At 30.6% G+C, this 20,976-nt stretch overlaps 1 protein-coding gene across 1 annotated transcript; it reads left to right on the top strand.

Annotated features, from left to right (window-relative positions):
* Positions 1-14,010: 14,010 nt before the first annotated feature.
* Positions 14,011-16,030, top strand: LOC18107096 (UDP-glucuronate 4-epimerase 6). Its single transcript, XM_024589205.2, has one exon. The coding sequence runs from the start codon at positions 14,274-14,276 to the stop codon at positions 15,642-15,644; it is 1,371 nt and encodes a 456-aa protein (XP_024444973.2). The 5' UTR covers positions 14,011-14,273; the 3' UTR covers positions 15,645-16,030.
* The last annotated feature ends 4,946 nt before the right edge of the window (positions 16,031-20,976 follow it).

Genomic DNA, 20,976 nt, shown 5'->3' with positions numbered 1-20,976 from the left:
TCATTTAATATTTAATATTTAATTTGTTTTCTGATGAGATTATAACATTCTTTTTATAATATTAACAAATGCTCTTTTTGTGTATTTTTAGAACAATGGCAATATTCTATTGAGATGAATTTTATAATTTTTTTTGTTAAATTTTATTCGATGAGTTTCATGATCATGTTTATTTTTATTATTCTATAATTAAATAAAAATAGAGTAAAAAAATTATTAAACCCAACTAGATCCATGACTCGGGTTGCGGGTTAACCTATATATATGGGCTAAAATGATGCCATCTTGAATTTTTTTTTTTGAAGTAAAACTGTGTTTTGACTAAGTTATGTTTGGACCTACTAGGTTAATCAGGTCATAAGTTAAAACTTGGGCTAGAAAAGAGATCTTTAAATTGATCCACTAGATCCGCTAGGCCATGGCAGGTTCAATAACATTGCTAAAATGTTACATGCAACAACATATAAATAGTGTATTGTTCTTATATGTTTTGATTACATTCACGTTAAAATTATCAAAATATTTTTTTTTATTGTAATTAAAACTTGGTTTTTTTTATTGTTATAAGGTGTTGTCTAAAAAATAAATATTCTAGAAAAAAAACAAAAAAAAAATAGAGATCATTGATGAGATAAAAGAGTTTTAATTAGAGTCTAGAGATATACATTTCTTATCCTTATTCCAAATGGTCCAACTTTTTTTTTTATAAATGTTCTTCTTACTTTTGATTTTTATTAAATAAAAAACATAAAACAAAAAAATTACATATTTTTTAGAGAAAAACTAATGAGAAAAGGAGAAACTATACTTGCAAATAATTTTGTTTCAAAATTTCTTTAATTATCACTCTACTTAAAAATAATAATTAATTATCATATAATTAAATAAAAAAATTAATTTTTTTTTACCCCAGAAAAAACGTATTGATAGTATCTATACATTTCTTTTTTATGTGACCCGCATAGAAACAGAGGCCAACTCGCTAGTAATTTCCTGTTTCTGTGCGAGTAGGAATTTCCTTTCTCCCACACGTGGCATCTTTTTAGACCCTTTCTACAATAACTGTCATGCACGTTACAAACTTATAATAAACTCTCCAAAGCCATAACTTAATTAGCGGTTAATATCAGTACTTCAATCTCTTGTTTTCAGTCTATTTCCTCCTTCATCATATCATGATCATTTGTTATAACACAAAATCTCTGAATTTTTTCTGCCCTGAGCTATTAAATAAATATATAAATGTTTTTAAGATAAATTATTAATTTATGTATATGAATTTTTTAAGTTAATAATAAAGTTTTAATTTAAATACACTACCCAAAATATTAAAAAATAAATTTGAAAGTATAAAAAATTGAAATGAAAGTAAAAATAAACTTACTATTGAAGTTACATCATTCGATGTTTTTTAGAATATAATTAATCTATAATCGAATCTGAATCGATATTGTAATAACCCCTCAACCGGGATAAAATAACAATCTCATGTTAACTGAAAAACAAAGTAATTAAATTTTTTTCCTCTCTCAATTCCTCCTTTCTTCACTTGATTCTTTTTTAGGTTAGTGTTTTATAAGTTGGACTTTGTAAGTTTACAAGGTTATTCTCTTACTTTTCTTATTTTTTTTCCTTGGATTTTTTTATGTTTTTCCTTTACTTTTCTCTCTCGCCTTTTCTTTTCTTCCTTTTCCTATCCTGCTTCTGCTTAGTCGGCAACATATAAAAGGAAGGAAGAATTGATTTGTTTTATTTTTTAATGGCAAATAACCATTTTACCCTTAATGAGTCGTTTTGTTTTTATTTGGCGGTCTTTTTTATTGTTAGCACTACCAAACTCTGTTCATTCTAAAATTTTAATCAGATTTTATTTAATATATTTTAAGATCCCTCGTAAAATTTCAGCTCAATCTGATGGTCGGATTGAAAATTACACCCAATAACGTAAGCCTTTGCATTGCCTCCACCCATGGCAGTAAGCACTTTTCTCTAAGCAGCTAGCAGAAACACATGCCTCTCATCTGAAGTTCACCATCTTTGTCCGTCGAAATCAAGGCGGAAAATGCAGGTGATGTGCTGGTCTTCACATGTGCTTGCCGGGGGGGCTCCATGTTATCTCTCATTCAATGCAGCTTTCGCGCTCTTTTAGACGTTGAGGTTACCATGTGACTGATCGACAACACGAGATGCCATGCCTCGATGGGCAAGAAAATATTATGACACAACAAATTGAGAAAAAGAAAAGTTTCTGATACAATATATCAATCATATTAGAAAATCAAAAGCAGCTTTTCTCTGTATACATTCATCCAATGAACAGATTATTATCATCCCAATCTCTACCAGGATTACATGTTTTCAATGTTCTCCTCCAATGGAAACGACATTTTCTAATGGTTATGTTGTGTAAATCCATTCCGTATTTACGCTTACGTTGAGTATATTTGATTTGAAAAAATTTAAATTGCTATTTTTAATGTTTTTTAATAATTTTGATATGACGATGTTCAAAATAAAAAAATAAAAAAAATATATTTTTAAACAAAAATACTTTTAAAAAAACATTATACACACAGCTTCCCACAAATACTTAGATTATAAACAAGTTTTTATTCTTTAGGGTGGATGTATAATAGTTTGAACCAACATATGCAAATCATCATACCCTTGAACTAATCCACAAAATCAAATGCATTGATATGTTTTCAGCAAAAATAAATAAAAATAAACAGATCGAGTATATTAATATCTTGAATTGTTGGTTATGCCCACCTAGATTTCATTTCCATCTTTTTTTTTCTTTTTTCTGCTGACAATTCCTTGCTTTTACAGCACTAATTCAAGTATCAAATGTACATAATGACATGAAGTTATATATAAAAATATTGAGCATTAATGTGTATGTAATAATCCATTTCATATCTACGGATCATTTGTTTTTGTGTTTAGAACCGTGTTTTTGAACGGGTTCGGCTTAAAAAAATTAAATTTTTTTTTTTTTTTAATGTGCTGGTAATAATGTAAAGCCACAAGGATTTTCAATTGCATGTTTTGATAGCCAAATCATATATATTATGGACACCCATGCCACCACCATTAGTGCATATATAGCAGCATACTTCGTGCATAAGAAGGCTCCATTGCCATTTTACATAGCTCAGCACACGAAAGGAGAGGCAAATGGATTCTGCCATTTCTGGCTGTTTTCTCGAACCAAGCATTTATGATAGTTAATGTTCTAGCTCATGTGACAGGTGGACTAAAATATTTTCCTTTTCAATTTTCTAGCATTCATAAATCTTCCAAGTCAAAGGAAGCTCATCTGTTCGGCCAGAGTGCAACGACAAGAAGGCTTCTAGAAGTGATTAAATTGCTCTTCAGACAAAGAAAATATTCTATTAATCTTTCAAAATAGAAAGCAAATGGTCAACATAAGTATGTGTTCATATACGTTGATATGCATATCAAGACGCTAGTAGGAGAAGAAACAGCGTTCGGATTAGGAGTCGTGGGTGCACATTCCACTGGGGAGGCCTTGTTTTATTGAAATAAATAAATAAATAAATAATTGTCATGGAGTCAAACTATTTCTTATAATGAGAAAGTCAAACTATCCTGCTGCCTAACAAATTCCAGACCTTAAATTTATTTGTAGGTAGCTTTGAACTAGCAATAGAACGCGGATACAACACATTTAAAACAAATATGGAAAGAAAGTTCATAGTATTACTAACACTAATGAGATTTCAATGGTAGTTGTTATTTTTTAAAGTATTTTTCGTTCAAAAATGTATTAAAATAATCTGAAAAAATATAAAAAATATTTTAATAAAAAAAATTCAAAATTTACTCGATTCCCGTTTAGAACGAAATACCAAACAAGGCTAAATTACAAATATGAAGCATTTTCATTGAATCTCTGTAAGAATCTCCGATTGTAAGGTATTTCTTTCTTTCACATTCAAGGTCTACTCTGCAAATGTCAGCATGCCTTCTCAGTGTGATAATTGGATCGAATACAATGATTAAGAATTAAACATGAAGTCTTTGTCTTCGGAATTTAATATAACAAGATCTAGGAAGACTCTCAAAGGAATGCTGCGTTGTGGTAGGGGGGCGAGAGAGAGAGAGAGAGAGAGAGAGGGAGAGAGAGTTCTCATTTGCCTCACAAGTAAGTCTTCAATTGAGATAAGAAAATGACTTACGTCTTTCAACTTTCAAGTGCAACTTTGACGCTTTTCATTTTACAAAAGAGAGTAATTAGGTCATTTTCTGTTTCTCATTAATTTACTTTTGCTGATATCATGGCTTGGAAGAAAAGGAGGCATCCGAGTTAACAAAACCAGCAATTACGCTGAAGATAAATTGATGGTTTCGTCATATCTTTTGATTTGGATGTCTGGTTAGGACTTTTAAATCTAATTTTCAAAGCTTTTTTAGAGTCCTACAGTTGGATACGTTTACAAGATTTGTTTTTATTTTATTTTACCTCAATATCCATTTAAAAATGTGTTTCCAAGCCCTTTTTCGATTCAATCAAGCTATAAAACTTTTTATTTTATTTACTTTGCTTATTCCACCATTTATTTATGTTGGTTACTAATTTTTTATGCAAGATGGTACCACATTTCTAACCAATGGTCGCAGTGCAACTCGAACAACATTCTATGCAAATTAGGCACCTCATTTCTTGACCAATAGCTATATATAGTCAACGTGTTACTAATATTTACCTACCTCTCCACCAATAACAATGCAAGACACTAAAGCCAATGGTAGGCACCAACGTTTTTACCAATTAACTGTTGTGCTATTTTTCATATTCTGAGGTGAGCTGATGTGACTTAGATTTATTAATATCTTGGGTCATCATGTAACATATTGAACATTTCAAATGCACTATACATTTTCTCTCCATTGTCTCATGTATTATTTCTCTCGTACACTTACTAGCTTAGGCATTAGAGAATCTCTCGTACTATGAGGGACTTATTTTTTTAAAAATAATCAATCCAAGACATAAAGTTCAATTAAAACCCACATGTCTTGTCCTAAGATCGCAACCCATGATAAGTCAAATCCCTATATAAAATGTTTTCATGACTTTATTAGTAGCGTCATATGTAGAAAACTAAACAAAAAGCTTTCTCATGTAATTTGTTAGCTTTACCACTTCAATGCATGCACTATGAAGGATGAAATATCAATTGATACATGTTCTCAATTACAAATTGTTTCCAACAATTTGTATAATTCCAACACTTCAGTACACTTAATTTGCATCCACACATCTTCATGTTAAATTAATAATTTTACCCAGTTGAGCTAAATTTTGGTAGAGTTTCTCTTATACGGGACCTTATCCAAAATTTCATCCTGTATTATCCTACATGAAAACAATACCACAATCACAACCATTCATCACCACATAACACAATCCATCTGTCACCCCACAAGTGGCTTCAGACATGCAAATGAGTAATACTTACACTCCTACTCTCAGAAGGAGTTACACCCATTGTTCTTATATGAGATTATCTAAATTCATCATCAATCTCCATTGAGTCTCACTTATGGACCCCTCATAGAAAAAGATTCAGGCGTAAGACAAAATCCATGACTATATAAGCTCTAGAAAATAGCCTCTATCAAGTGGGAGAGTACCTACTTTATCATAGAGTGTTGCACACTTGACTCTTCAAAAACCTTATCTCCGTAAAAGTCAACTTAGACAATTTCGAGGCACTTACAAACCCCTAAGAGAATATATAAAATATGGAAAGCATCTTAGAGCTTGTCACATAAGAAAGTGATGCTATGTGCAAAGTTTTTCCAAGAACACTTTATGGGTTTATACATGTGTGATACCATAGCCTAAATTTTAGCTTTATCCTCCATTTTCATGATCTCATCTCCAAAATCATATTTTATTGTAGCACAAGCATTCCAACAAAAAAAAAAAAAACATAATTGAGCTCTTCACCATTACACAACAAGAAGATAAGAATATCATGGTCTATTTTCAAAGGTTCAATAAGAAAATGCTCAACGTGGAAAAACTCTTTGAACCCATTGTCATCGAAATCTTAATTAATGGAGTCTATAACTATTTTCTTATGATAAATGTTATACACTCTCCATGGTAGAAATATTATCATTGTTAAACAAGCAATAAAAGATTATATTGGGATGAAAAAAGCCATCTTGATCAAATAAGAACACCCTCATTTTTACTCACAAACAAAGTCTCTCCAACATTATCAGTCTCCCATAAAAGCATCCAAAAGAAGTATTAAGGGGCACATTCGTAATCTCCTGACATTCCCCAAGCTCTTAACTACCCCTATTGTCTATCATATATACCGAGGTGACAATTTCTATCAAAAGAAAAGAGTTTATGTAATATCCTCATCTCATAAAAGTAATGTAAACACAAGTAACTCTAATAAGTTATGCATTTTTCACTCTGACCACAGACATGATAATGAGGAATGTTAAGCCTTAAAAAAAAACAATAAAAATATTGATTGCTAGAGGTTATCTCCAATAGTCTATGTAGAAAAAAATATCCAAAGTAATAAATGAAAGAAATCTGCACACTTACATAAGATCAGATAATCTCTCGATTATCCCTAGAAATTATGTCTCCATCTTTTAAACTTTTCAATAAAAGCAATAATTTTCCATTATATCTCCAATGTTTCTAACAAAAGTTTCCATCAAAATCTCCATGACATACCCTCATGAAAAATATCCACAACGAGATCTCTATGTCACCAAATATGTCTCCATGAAAATCTTCATATAAGGTCTCTATGTCTCCAAATATATCTCTATAAAAATCTTTATGCAAGGTCTTTTCGTATCCAAATTTATCTCCATAAAATCTCCACGATGAGATCTTTATGTCTCTAATTTTGTTCCTATTGAATCTCCATACGAGTCTCCAAAATCACAAAGAGAACTTTTGTGTAGACACTTCCCAAGACATAAAAGGAAATCATTCAAAGGCCTATCCACATTTTTTTAAATATTCTCCCCTATTTTTTTCATTTAAAATCTTTCAAACATATATGTTTAAAAACTTAGGGGGATGATGGTACATAATTATTTTATAAAAGAAAATTCACAATATTTTTTCAGGTTTCGAGGGATCATAACATGGCGCCACGCTCTATCTATGCACACAAAGTTTTTTATATTTTAGTGACAAATTCTCTAGAAGCACAAACCTTTATGCAAGGTGAGCATCAAATTTCTAGCTAATAACCACAGAGCAACATACACCACATTTTATACAAATTAGACACCTATTTTTAACAATTAGGTTTTTTTGCTTGATAACATTAGGACACATCAGAATTTTTTTTTTCCAATAAAATGTTGAGTAAACCTCCATATCTGCACCACAAAATCAAAAGTGATTCTAAGAAAGTTGGATCCACACACATTGGCCCTTGTTTGGACTCTTCCCATTTATATGTTAAATTTCCTCTCCTTTTTTCGGCAAGCTACCTCAAAAACCCACATAATTGGCTCCCCCTTTAAAAAGAATGGTCGTGAAATTTCCATTTCTTCATAAAAACAAATAAGTTCATAGATGTGCTGACAACTAAAACTCAATTATTTCGACTATAAATGAACGCAACTACTTAGATATTTTCACCAATAATTCATGGCGGGTTTGCTCTAACACTGTTTGGATAATTCAGGAAATTAATTATACAACGGCTAGTTCCTTAAATGCTAAGATTATGAGGGCTAATGTGATGACAATTTGTTTGTTAATTGGGGAGTCCCCACCAATAAAATACAATGCTTCAAGTCAATTTGGAAGAGGAAGAGGAAGAGGAAGGAGGAAGGGGTGGCCAAAATGAGGCTCCCAACTGGCATCTCTCGCTCCCTTTCGGCTCTTCAAGAGCATACTTCCAAGTCTTGAAAGTCTATTCTCTAACCCTACCGTTGCCTGTCGTATGTCCTGGGGGAAAAAATGTAGCCACAAATTCTCCATAAAGTGCTATTTATATTCATGAATTTGAATATTGTGCACTCGGAGAAGAGCAATCTCCACCGCATCAGCTTATTAAATATTAAAGTTGAAGCACCGAGGCTTGTGGTCCAGCGGCAGAGGCAAGGTTTCTTTGCCTTTGTCACTTGGGTTCGAGCCTCAACGTGCACACCTGTCATCCCCGCGGTATCTTACCTGCCTATTAGGCTTGCAAGATGTTCAGTGGATCCGGGGATTAGTTATGGTGCGCGTAAGTTGGCCCGGACACCTCGAGTTACAAAAAAATAAAATAAAAAAAATTAAAGTTGATTCTTGAAATAAATTCAGCACTTTTGAAGCATCCATTTATTTGTATTTTATTCATTTAGATGGAGACAAATATATTTTTTATTTTTCTAATTAAAATACATGAATTATATCAGCTTTAATATGATTGGTAATCAATACATGTGGTTCGGTTTAGGTGGATAAATATGGAGTGATTGATACTTTTAAAATAATAATAATTATGGAGGTATTTTCGTTAAATTTGATCTCTTATTCCATTAAAAAAATCAAACTACCACACGAATGGGTCATCATGTGTCTTTAATGCCTTTTAAATCCATAATATTCAGCTAAAAAAGGGTAATTCTTTTATTTATTTTTTTTAAAAATTTTAATTTGATTATTTTGTTTTAATAAAAACCGAACCGAACAAAAAATAATCACCCCACATAAAATGCGTCAAAACCATTTCCACCTCTATCCAATATCCATGAATGAACGTAGCAAGCACAAATTGGTCAAACACATGGAACAATCCAAACTCCACCCCACAGACAAAAAAAAAAAAAAATAGATGACACTTTGTCATTAATCTTTGTTTCATTTGGTAAAGAATATCTATCATATATTAAATTTTGATTTTCTGATATGTCTCCCTTTTTTATTTCTCTTTCTTTCTTTCTTTCTTTCTTTATCTTCCCATGTGAGCAGGGAGACCGATCTTAGACGTAAGAGGGGATTGGAGAGCGACCCAATATAATAAGGTACCCTACGAGCTTTCCCCTTCCCTTCCTCCTGTGGGTTTCCCCTCCCAGCATCTCCCATCGATTCGATAAGGACACGGTATCTAGGGTCCCACAATTCCGCGTTACACCCTTATTTTTTAACATTGATTTTAGGGTTTATCCATATTGCATTAATCAACTTATCTAAAAAAAAAAAATTCAAAATTCTATTCCATTCGAACCACATTATAGATTCCAAGACCGATTTTTGGCTAAGTATATATATATATATATATCAAGAATAATCAGTTAAATTAAGAATAACCTTCGTATTATGAGTGATTATTTTCGGTCCGGTTCAGTTTTTATAAAAAAAAAGTAACCAAACCGTTTTTTATTTTTAAAACCAAAACCAGTTCAAACTGACCGGTTTTGGTTCGGTTCGGTTCGTTTTTAGGACAAAAACCCGGTATGGCTTGGTTTTTTTTGTTTGGATTCGGTTCGGTTCAGTTTTTTTGATTTTAGGCTTATAAAACCGAAACCGAACCGGTCGGTTTTTTCAAAATTTTAATCGGTCTAATCGGTTTTTTTTTCACGGTTCGGTTTTTTTGGTTATTTTTTTTTATTTAATCAGTTTTTCGGTTTTTTTACTCACTCCTACTTTGTATTACAAAAAATATTTATATTCAAGATATTTTTATCAATACTTAAAAGAGAGAGAGCTATAAGAAGAACATAAAAAATTATATATGGTTTTTAAAAAACATAAAATATCTTTATCTACTAAAAAATTATTATTTTTAAAATATTGATAGTTATAGCTTAAAATGGCACATAAAATCTCTCTCATTTTAAATGTTTTTTTTTTTAAATAAAGTTTTATGATTTTGTTTTTTGGTTCATTGGTATAAAAAACTATTTAGGTATTTTTTACCAAATTTACTAATATTTGAATATTTAATACTTCATTAGAAAAAATGATAAAATAAACAATCAATAATATATGAGAGAAATAATCCATCAAACATGTGTTGAATTGTTTGTATCATTTTCTATTGCATTCTCTTTCCTTCAATCATCTTAATTTCATACATTAAAACTAAAGTTTTCGAGTTAAAATTAAATCTATTTTTAATATTAAAGATAATCCTCTAGCTAGAGGTTTGGATAAAGAATTAATGATAAATGCAATAATGATCATCGTATTCCAACTCACACATTTTAGATGCATAATTAAGGCCACCGACAAGTGTGTAGATTCATTCTTGCTGCAGAAAACAACTTGCATTTTATATTTTAAAAATGTTTTTTTAAAAAATTAATTTTTATTTATTTTAAATTAATATTTTTTTAGTGTTATTAGATCATTTTAATATGCTGATATCAAAAATAATTTTTTTAAAATAAAAAAAATATCATTTTATTGTATTTCAAAAAAAACAACAATTATAACCACACTTCCAAACAATCTTACAAGAAAAAAAAAAAAAAAAAAAAAACCTTTCCCTCTAACTAGCTTTCAATCTGCAGAAAACAACTAGTGTTTTGCAAGCTCAATACTATGATGATTGTTTTTGTATTTTAAAAATATTTTTAAAAAATTTAAAATTTTTTTATTTTTTTTAAATTGATATTTTTGTAGTGTTTTTAGATATTTTAATACATTGATATAAAAATAATTTTAAAAAAATATCATTTTGATATATTTTTATGTAAAAAATAACAATAACTACACTCCCAAACAATAAAAAAAAAACCTTTCAGACTGACTAGACTGATAAATGATAATAAAATCTTCATTAAATACGTCCCGAGTTAGAAGATAGCATGGATTGCATCAGTTGATCGTCTACAAAGGACAAAAACATAAATGTAAAGGATGGTTAATTATAGGCTTTAATACTCCTCCTCGCCGGCACCAGACAGTCAGACAAACACAACATTAATTTATAATCAACAAAAACTTAACCACGTGGATTTTGTTTCTGTAATAACTCTTTTCTTTTCTTCCCAAAACCTTCATCTTTAATTTTGTTTCTGTAATAACGCTTAAATCTTCTCATCAACTAACCAATCTTTATTCATTCTAAATGACTAAATCAATGAAACAGGAGAAATTATCTAACCTAAATAAATAAAAAGCGTAAGAAACATTACAAAATGAAAAAAAAAAAAAGACCTTTTGTTTTAAGGGAATTCCAAAAAAAAAAAAATTATTGTGAAAGGCACTCAAACTAACAAAATCTAATTTGCATTGGAAAATTACTATATGTTCATTGAAATAATGTAATGATATTTTTACCCCTCCACCAAAAAAATTTGCACCAGCTTCCAATGATATTGAAATCATTTTTAAATTAACTAACGACAAATAAATATTTTTACATCTTCATTGCATAGTGAAACAACCAGAAAATCTTTGGAAGACAAAATAAATTTAAACTTGGTGTCAAAGGGTATCTTTATATTTTCATAATAATTTTTTTGTTATTATAATTTAAGTCGAGAGGAAATTTGTTATTTGACCAAATATAAAAAATAATAAACAATTAAAATACATAGTAAAACAATGAAATTACCCTTAAAATAAAAATTAAGCTTAAGATCAAGGAGCATTTTAGGTTTTTCACAATGATTTTTTTGTAATTGAAAAGTCAACTCTGAGATACATTTGGATTTAGTTAAATAAAGAAAAAAAAGAATGTGCTCCTATAGCACACTTGAGGGCACGTGGAGGGCGTCCACGCCCTTCAAAAGACACATGTGACGTCTCCCAACATCCAAAAAAGCTCTTCTACTATGTTGTTGGAAGCGTCGCTATTTTCTCTTTCTATTGGTGTGGTGCGTATCTCCGTTGGTGGTCGGGTATGTTGTTGGTGGGCTTTTATTTTATTTTTTCTTATTCTCTCTCCTTCTATGAAAATTACAAATTGACCTTCTTAGTTGTTAATAATTCAACTTTAGTTTCTATTCTTTTGATTTTTTTTTTGGTCTTATCCCTCCTATAAAAGTTTTATTTGTTTTCAATTTCATCATTGAATTTCAATTTACCAAATATTATATTCTTCAATTTGGTCCTCATTATTTGGATTTCTAATTTTTTGCCTTGGTCTTTTTTTGAAACACTTATTGGTTTACAATTTCATGATTCAATTCAAATTGATGGTATTATGTTTTTCAATTTAGTCCTAATTGTTTTGAGTTCTAATTTCTTGACCATTTTGTAAAAATTATTATTCTTTTCAATTTACCATTTAATTACAACATTGTTTTTAATTTCGAGCCTTATTTTTTTTATTTTACTAAATTGATTTTTTTTCAATCTCACCCTTCAATTGAATATAAAACTTATTTTGTACTTTAGTTTTGATCTTCATTCTTTCAATTTTTATTTTTAAAATCCTTTTGTATAATTGAAAATCTTTTTTCAATTTCATCATTCAATATATGATTGATTGAGAATTAGATTTCATGGTTTTTTTAAATTGGATGTTTTAAGTCTAGTGACTCACGTTACAGGTTTGAAAAGTTAATATAAGTTTTTTTTTTAATGAAAAAAAACCTTTATAATTCTCTTTATTTTTTTTATCAGGTTATTCCAATCATATAATTTTATAGGCGGATTTGGTGAGATACCTCAGATTGGCTCAATGCTAATTAACATGGTTACATGTTTGTCATGTCCTTTTTTTTACTTTTTTTTTTTGGAATCTGAAAATTATTTTTTACACAAAAAATAGTCCAGCCCCGCAGCGAAGTGCATACACCAAGGTTAGTTTCATCTAAATTAAGAAAGGCCCTGATCAAGATCATTGGAGTTCTTTTATATTTTCACCACATGTGAGGAGGTGTTATAAAAAATCTTGATAGTGAAATCCATAATGAAACGACTCACATAAAGATATTAAAGATTCACGAGTGGAAGGCCCATGTAAAGGTATTACCGCACCAAAAGGATATTCATGGCGAAGAAGGCTTCTTGAATGAGTTTTGAATTCGATGACGAGTTATTTCAAACCTAGGGATATTAATTATAATGCAAGAATGTTTTGGGAAAATAAATATTTTTTAATTATTTTCATTTCTTCCTATTGTTTTAGGAATGTTTTCCATTTTCTATTATTTTTTTACTTTTTTTGTATTAGAGGAGAATAATCTTTTATTTTTATTTTTCCATTTATAAAAAAAATTAAATATTTAGTGTTTTTAGTTTTTAATGATTTTAACTTGTAACCAACTTCCTACATCATGAACCTACCTAGCTAATACGAGACTAGTCACCCCATCCATGAGGTGAATAATAAGCAAATTAAAAACAATAAATTACTCATTACCGGTCTAAATTGCTCAAATTCATGGGTTAATCTGTATGAAACCCAGTTGACCACAGCAACCCAGAAAATAAAAGGTAAGGTAAGGAGGCACTTTGTAATGTCTGGTAGGCTAATAATGTCCACGTAAAACTTGAGGGCAAAAAAAAAAAAAAAAAAAAAAAAGTTAGTTACATTACATGGGAGTGTTCACATCAAATCCTGGACCTGAACATGAGTAAAAACACACATGGGAGTGAAGTTTTTCTACAGTCCAAGGTAGCTGGCAATCTCTATTATTATTATTATTATTATTATTGCAATTTATGAATTTTTAGAGGTAGGTTAATTAATAAGATTTTGAGTTTATTTATTAATAACTATAAGTTTGAGATAAGTTTGAGTTTTCTTAGAATATTTATATAGTTTTTAATTTTAAAATTCATGAAATTAGTTAAGGTATATAAAAATTAGTCTAAATATCTATGTTAATAAAAAATAATAATTGTAATTTATGAATATTTTTTGTAATTGAAACTGAAATAAGGGTATTTTCTTGAATATATATATTTTTTAATACTTTGCCTACCTTTCCATCTGTAAGCGAGTGCTAGCAGTGTATAGAAAGAGCGTGTGTGATAAGGGGGGAGAGAGAGAGAGAGAGAGAGAGAGATAGAGAGAGAGAGAACGTGGTCTCCAACCACCACCAACCCCACTACCTTCCCTCTCTCTTTCTTTCCTTTATAATCTTCTCTATCTCCACTCCTCGGAAATTCAGGGCTCTACCTCAGAATTCAGCTCTCACTTTGTTTCTCTATCCAACAACACCCACACGCACACATTGAGCCCTTTTCTTTCCCTTAAAACATAAACAACACCACCATTGTTGATTTGTTTTACTATTGTTTTCTTGATCGATAACAGGATTGGTCATTTCTTGATCTCTTTCTTTAACACAAAGAAATGGCTTCACCGCCCCACACAAGCAAGACCCTAAAGCTAGAGCGTTACAATAGCTACCTTCGCAGGCTACATAGCACAAAGGTGCTGAATGCCTCTTCAAAACTTATCTTCCGTGTCACGCTTCTTATTGCTCTTGTCTTGATTCTCTTTTTTACCCTTAATTACCCTCCACTCTCTGATAAAAATCCCAATCATGCCCATCTCCACCACCACAACTTCCTTTCCGCTGCCCTTTTCACCTCCTCCGCTGGCGGTGATGCCTGGGAGAAACAAGTCCGCCACTCCTCCACTCCAAAAAAGCCAAATGGGCTCTCGGTTTTAGTAACTGGGGCAGCTGGTTTTGTTGGCTCTCATTGCTCTATTGCTCTAAAGAAAAGAGGTGATGGGGTTCTTGGTTTAGACAACTTCAACAGTTACTATGACCCTTCACTTAAAAGAGCAAGACAAAAGCTTCTATTGAAAAACCAAGTTTTCATTGTTGAAGGTGACTTGAACGATGCCTCATTGTTAACAAAGCTTTTTGATGTTGTTCCCTTCACGCATATACTCCATCTTGCAGCACAAGCTGGGGTTCGTTATGCCATGCAAAACCCACAATCCTACGTGAGTTCAAACATTGCAGGTTTTGTCAATCTTCTTGAAGTTGCAAAAACTGCAAATCCACAGCCGGCTATTGTGTGGGCATCTTCAAGCTCAGTTTATGGGTTAAACACTCAAGTTCCTTTCTCTGAATTGGATAGAACAGACCAACCAGCAAGTCTTTATGCAGCTACCAAGAAAGCAGGAGAAGAAATTGCACATACTTATAATCATATTTATGGTCTTTCACTCACTGGATTAAGATTCTTTACAGTCTATGGTCCATGGGGTAGACCTGATATGGCTTATTTCTTTTTCACGAAAGATATCTTGCAAGGCAAACCAATTGATGTGTATCAAACTCAAGATAAGAAGCAAGTAGCTCGTGACTTCACTTATATTGATGATGTTGTCAAAGGGTGTCTAGGGGCTTTGGACACGGCGGAGAAAAGCACAGGAAGCGGTGGCAAGAAGAAAGGACCTGCCCAATTGAGAGTTTACAATCTTGGCAACACCTCGCCGGTTCCTGTTGGGAAATTGGTGTCAATATTAGAAGGCTTACTGCGTACAAAAGCAAGGAAGCATGTGATCAAGATGCCAAGAAATGGGGATGTGCCTTATACACATGCTAATGTCACTCTGGCATACAGGGATTTTGGGTACAAACCTACCACAGATTTAGCTACTGGGTTGAGAAAATTTGTAAAGTGGTACGTTGATTATTATGGGATTCAGACAAGGGTAAAGAAGGATAGTGATATCAACAGTGAGCATCCCGAGGAATCAGTTTAAGGTCCATGATCATCGCCATCATCACATGGTTTTGTCTTTTCTCTTTCTTTTTGTGAATTAAATGAATTCTACTTTTTTTCTCTTCTTCTGGTCAAGGTATTGTTCTGGTCCTTTGATGTATTAGATCAAATTGTGGCTAGCTGTTGTTGATGTTGTAGCATATAGAGATAGATTTGACACAAAGGAAGAAGAAGGGGAGAAAAAGGATTCAAGAGAGTGAAAAGGGCAGGGGGGGACAAGGTGTAGATCTGTGAATTCGAGGGTTGTAATAATTTGGCATGAGACTGCTCAAAAGGGGATGCAGATCTCAGCCATTAGATTCATATGAAAGAAATTTGTGATTGGACAGCAATGATCACATTAAGATTCTTTCTTCTTTTCAATTATTTCGATGCTTTATTGCCCTTGCATTTCTTTTCTTGGTCATAATTACGTGTCTTCCTTTTGAAATGCAACTTGATGAGATCTTTTTTATTTTATTTTATTTCTCTTCTCAAGGTGCCTTACAAGCATCATGAATAAAGAGGGCAAGATTGTCCCTTTCATGTTAAATCTTTTACTATATTATAATCTTTATAATAACTCCGGTACCATACTATACGCCAAGATGGAACAAAATATTTAGATTTTCAGCTTCTCACTGAAAATACCAAAATTTTGCTATTAATTAGACTATATTTGTTTTTATGTTTAAAAATATTTTTTAAAAAATTAAAAATTTTTATTTTTTTTTCTTTGCTTTAAATTAATATTTTTTTGGTATTTTCAGATCATTTTGATATACTAATATCAAAAATAATTTTTTTAAAAATAAAAAAAATATTATTTTTATGTATTTTCAAGTTAAAAATACTTTAAAAAATAACTATAATTACATTCTCAAATATTGTCTATCACACGTATATAAATCTTATGCATTTTGATAGGAGCTACGTAAGATTGCATATATTTGTTTTAATAATTACATCTATATAATTATATTTTATTTCAACTCTAATATTATCTCAATAGTTTTTAACACAAACTCTACTATTGTGCTATATAAACACACGACTATTGATTGATTACGTAGAATACTTTTAAAAGTTTAAAGAATTTAGTTTTTGTTGCTCTAAATTGTTTTATAGTTCCTATTTAATTAGTGTAGGATAATATTATTTAATTAGTAATAAACCACACAACACTTGAATTATTGGCTAGTTCGTTATGAATTGGATTTATGTGAATCCAATTATTTTTTAATGATAAGGAATACTAATCAATTATAGTAACTTAAAAAAACAAATAAAGACATTAATTTCTTGATTCGTTTATAATATGTAATTCAACATTTAGATTTCAGGGAAGGTGATGCAACCGAATCTAAACATATTACGAATCAAAGATTATGGAAAATAGAATTTCTAAAAAGGATCCCATCAACAATTCTAATTGTGATTTTTATTATAGAGTAATTTATTTTTAATATTCTATTATCTAAAAAGGGATTACAATCCTTTAAATAGGTCTGAAACCAATCCTTGCAAGCAAAAAAATATATCAAATTCCTTAAACATATAGGAAAAATAAAAACAAAATTCAAAATTAAATCTAGAAATTTGAAACTAAAAAGAAAAATAATACAACTAATAAAATAACATCTTATGAGTCTAAGTGGAAGATCTTCCTGACATGAGTTGATTATAGTGAGTCAACCTATCATAAAACTGGACTTGTAAAATCTTCTAGACAAATTTAAGCTGATTCAATGATCGAATAATAGGTTATACTTATTTTTGTTAGATAAGTCAACTACACAAACAAATCTATTATTGGATTGACCCATCTAGTTTATAAATATATTTACTAGGATTTTCACATAATCCAAATATGATAAATTTTATTTGATTGATCATAATAACCTCCTATATACGAGGGTCATGAGCAAGAATTTTCTTGTGAATATATTAGTTTAGATATAAACTAGCCTCGGTGCCCGCGCTTCACCGTAGAGCCGAACTATTTTTTGTGTAAAAAATGATGTTCACATGTTACAAGTGTTTTAAAAAATATGTGACTCAGGTCATAGACCTAATTGAGTCGAACAAGTTGGCTTTATTTCAATTACAAAAAAAGAAGAAAAACTATATATTTCAATTAACAGCCTATTAAATGCAGAAGAACAAAATGGGGTAAAAAAACACATAAAAAACATATCTTAGTCAACTTAAGTTAGCTTGAAAAACCTTTAACTCCGATAATCAGGACCGAGCCAAACCACGACATAGATCATAAGATTGGAATAACCTAATAAAAGAAATAAAGAGCATTATAAAGCCTTTTTTTTTTAAAAAAAACAACCCGTGTTAACTTTTCAAACCTACGAACTGGGTCATTAGATCCGATGCACTCTATATGGAAAAATCATGAAATTTAATTTTTAATCAATCAAATATTAAAGGATGAAATTGAAAAAAAAAATTGAATTATACAAAAGTATTTAAAATATAGCAATTAAAAGAATGATGATTAAAATTGAAATACAAAATAAATTTTATATTTGATTGAAATGTCAAATTGAAAAGAAAAATCAATTTAATAAAAGGACAAAAAAATTAAAAGAATGAAGATCAAAATTGGCATAAATAACAAAAAATAAATTTTTGATTGAAGAGTGAAATTGAAAAGAATGTAACTTTTACAAAATGATAAAAAAACAATTAGAAATCAAAACAATAAAAACCGAATTGAAAAATATAATACCATCAATTTGGATTGAAGGATTAAATTGAAAACCAATAAATTTTTTTACAAAAGAACCAAGAAAAAAAAATAGAGATCAAAAGAATAAGGACTAAATTGTAAAAATATAATATTTGGTAAATTGAGATTTAATAATAAAATTAAAAACAAATACAACTTCTACAAAATGACCAAGAATAAAAATTAAAAAGAAAAAGAAAAAGAAAAAGGATTGTAGTTGAAATACCAACAACAAAAAGGATCAAACTGTATTTTTTGAGGGAGGAGAGAGAGAAAAAGGCTTACTAGCAATAAATCGGATCACCATTGCCAACACACATCGTGCAATGAGAAAAAGGACACGGTGACGTTTCCAACAACATGGCAGAAATACATTTTTGGAAAGAGGGGTGATAAACCAGACCACCGCCTCTTACGTGCCTGTCATTTTTTGTTTTTTATTTTATATTTAGCCAAATATCAAATTACCCTTGAGCTGATATGGTAATAACAAAAAGATTTTTGTGAAAACAAGATAAAATCCCTTAAGGCCAATTTTATTTTTTAACTTCCAAGGGCATTTAATTGCTCCACTGCGCTTTTGATTATTTTATTATTTATTCTATTTGGCAAGACACAAGATTGCCTCTCATTTTACATGATACTAATGAAAAAATTATTTTTAAAATATCAAATTGTCATTTAATGCTAATATTGAATTTTTTTTACTTTTGAGGGTATTTCGATCTTTTCATTGCGCTTTTGAAATGAGAAAAGACATACTTGCCACTAAAATTTAGCAATGACTAACACACCATTGAAAAGATCTTAATGCTCCCAATATCTTGTTTTAAGTTTTTTTGGTGAAAAAAACAAAAATATCATTATATTGTTTAAGTGAATAGTGACAATGAATATGCATGAATAATATTTTTCAATCCCCATTTAGCTTTTGGTAATGATTTTCTTAAAATATGATAGGGATAGTTTTAATTTAATACAAAAAAGTCAATTCAAACAAATCCTCACCAATATGACAAAAAATATATATTATACATACTAGAGTCAAATTTAATTTTGTATGTTTAGTCCATAATTACAAGATTGAAAATGAGTGAGGGGCGATAAACCATGTAGCAATAAGTTGAAAGTTGATATGTACTAAAATTCAAAATGGTTATGAATAAAATTAATATGTTAGATAACCAGTTAATCTCTTGGTTCAAGCAATCTAATCAATTCTCTCTAATTAAGGTATCTAGTGGCTTGATATGGAAAGTTCAAATTGGTAGCTGGTGGTGCTTAATAAGTCACGGTAGCTAGTAACTGGTAACTGCAAAAAATCTTTTTTTTTTTTAATGAATGTGGAGACTTTTACATGCTTTAAGTCAGTAACTTTGTAGAGAGAGAAAATGTAATAATATTTTAGAGAGATATACTCTAAAAATATGTAAGCAAAAAATGTTAAAAATGAAGAGATTGTGAACCTTGAATTTGAAGGATTCATGGTGTATTTATAGCTCACGAGTCTTGTCTTTTTGTGGAGAGAAGTGACTAAAATATAATCTTACTCTTATGATATTTTGAGTTGTATTCTGCTAAAAACAATATGTACCGGATCAATATAAAATATTGAGGGACCCGAATGGGGTCCTGAAAAAATTCTCAAGGGAATGTTGGGTTCGGACAAAATGCTTGAGCCCATTACAGGTGAAAAATAGATCCAAACACACTGCATGGTAGCTCGAGCCCATAAGAGTGTTAGGGTGCATGCCTAGCATGCTAGGCGTGCACCTAGATGGTGGACTCGGGCTTTTGTACCTGAGCTCGGGTAAAAGTTGGACTTAGTCATGCTAACCCGAGCTCATAAAAATATTTTGAGGTATTTTAAATAATTTTTGTGCCTATTAAATTTAAGTTTGTGAAAATAGGTGCAAATGCAGTAGCTGCAATTATTTCATAGAGAAGTAGAAATTAGTTGTCCACGTGTCCCTTTCTTGTTTATCTCTCATTCAATTCCGTAACCGTTACATGTTTAATCTTGTACTATCTTGCATAAACTTCATATTCTATTCGAATTAGAGCTCATCTTTGTCCCAATTCTAAAACTTTAATTAATGTTTTTCTTTCTTTTCGTCTCAAATTTGTTCGACTTAGCTCCTTGCCATTAAATGCTCAACAGGAGCTAACAAAGTGCCCAAACTTTTTTCTATTTTCCTTGTGCTTCTGCTATCTTTTTTCCTTGCAAATCTCATATATGTGATATCTCCAAAAAAATCTCAAAACAATATAAAAATGCTGATTCAAAGAGAGGACCAGCTGTGTTAGCTGCTGCGGTTGGGTATTTAACAGCAGGGGCCAAATTGGAAACTTTTGGAGGCATGGTGGTCGGCATTAGGAAATTCAAAGAGAGGACCTGCTTTAGAGTGAGGGGATTGCACTGCACAGTCTGGTTTCGATCCCTGCCTCGGGCAAAATACCCAGAGGATTACATGCTCAGTTAACAGAAGAAAAAAACAGAAAAGAAAAAGCTTGCTGAGCAAATAGCAAGTCCATGAGAAAAATCCTTGCAACATTTTGAGGTCAACTTCATAAATATGATCAAACCATG

Source organism: Populus trichocarpa, chromosome 17, assembly GCF_000002775.5.
Source record: "Populus trichocarpa isolate Nisqually-1 chromosome 17, P.trichocarpa_v4.1, whole genome shotgun sequence".
Lineage (NCBI taxonomy): Eukaryota > Viridiplantae > Streptophyta > Magnoliopsida > Malpighiales > Salicaceae > Populus > Populus trichocarpa.
This window is presented reverse-complemented; position numbering and strand designations above follow the sequence as displayed.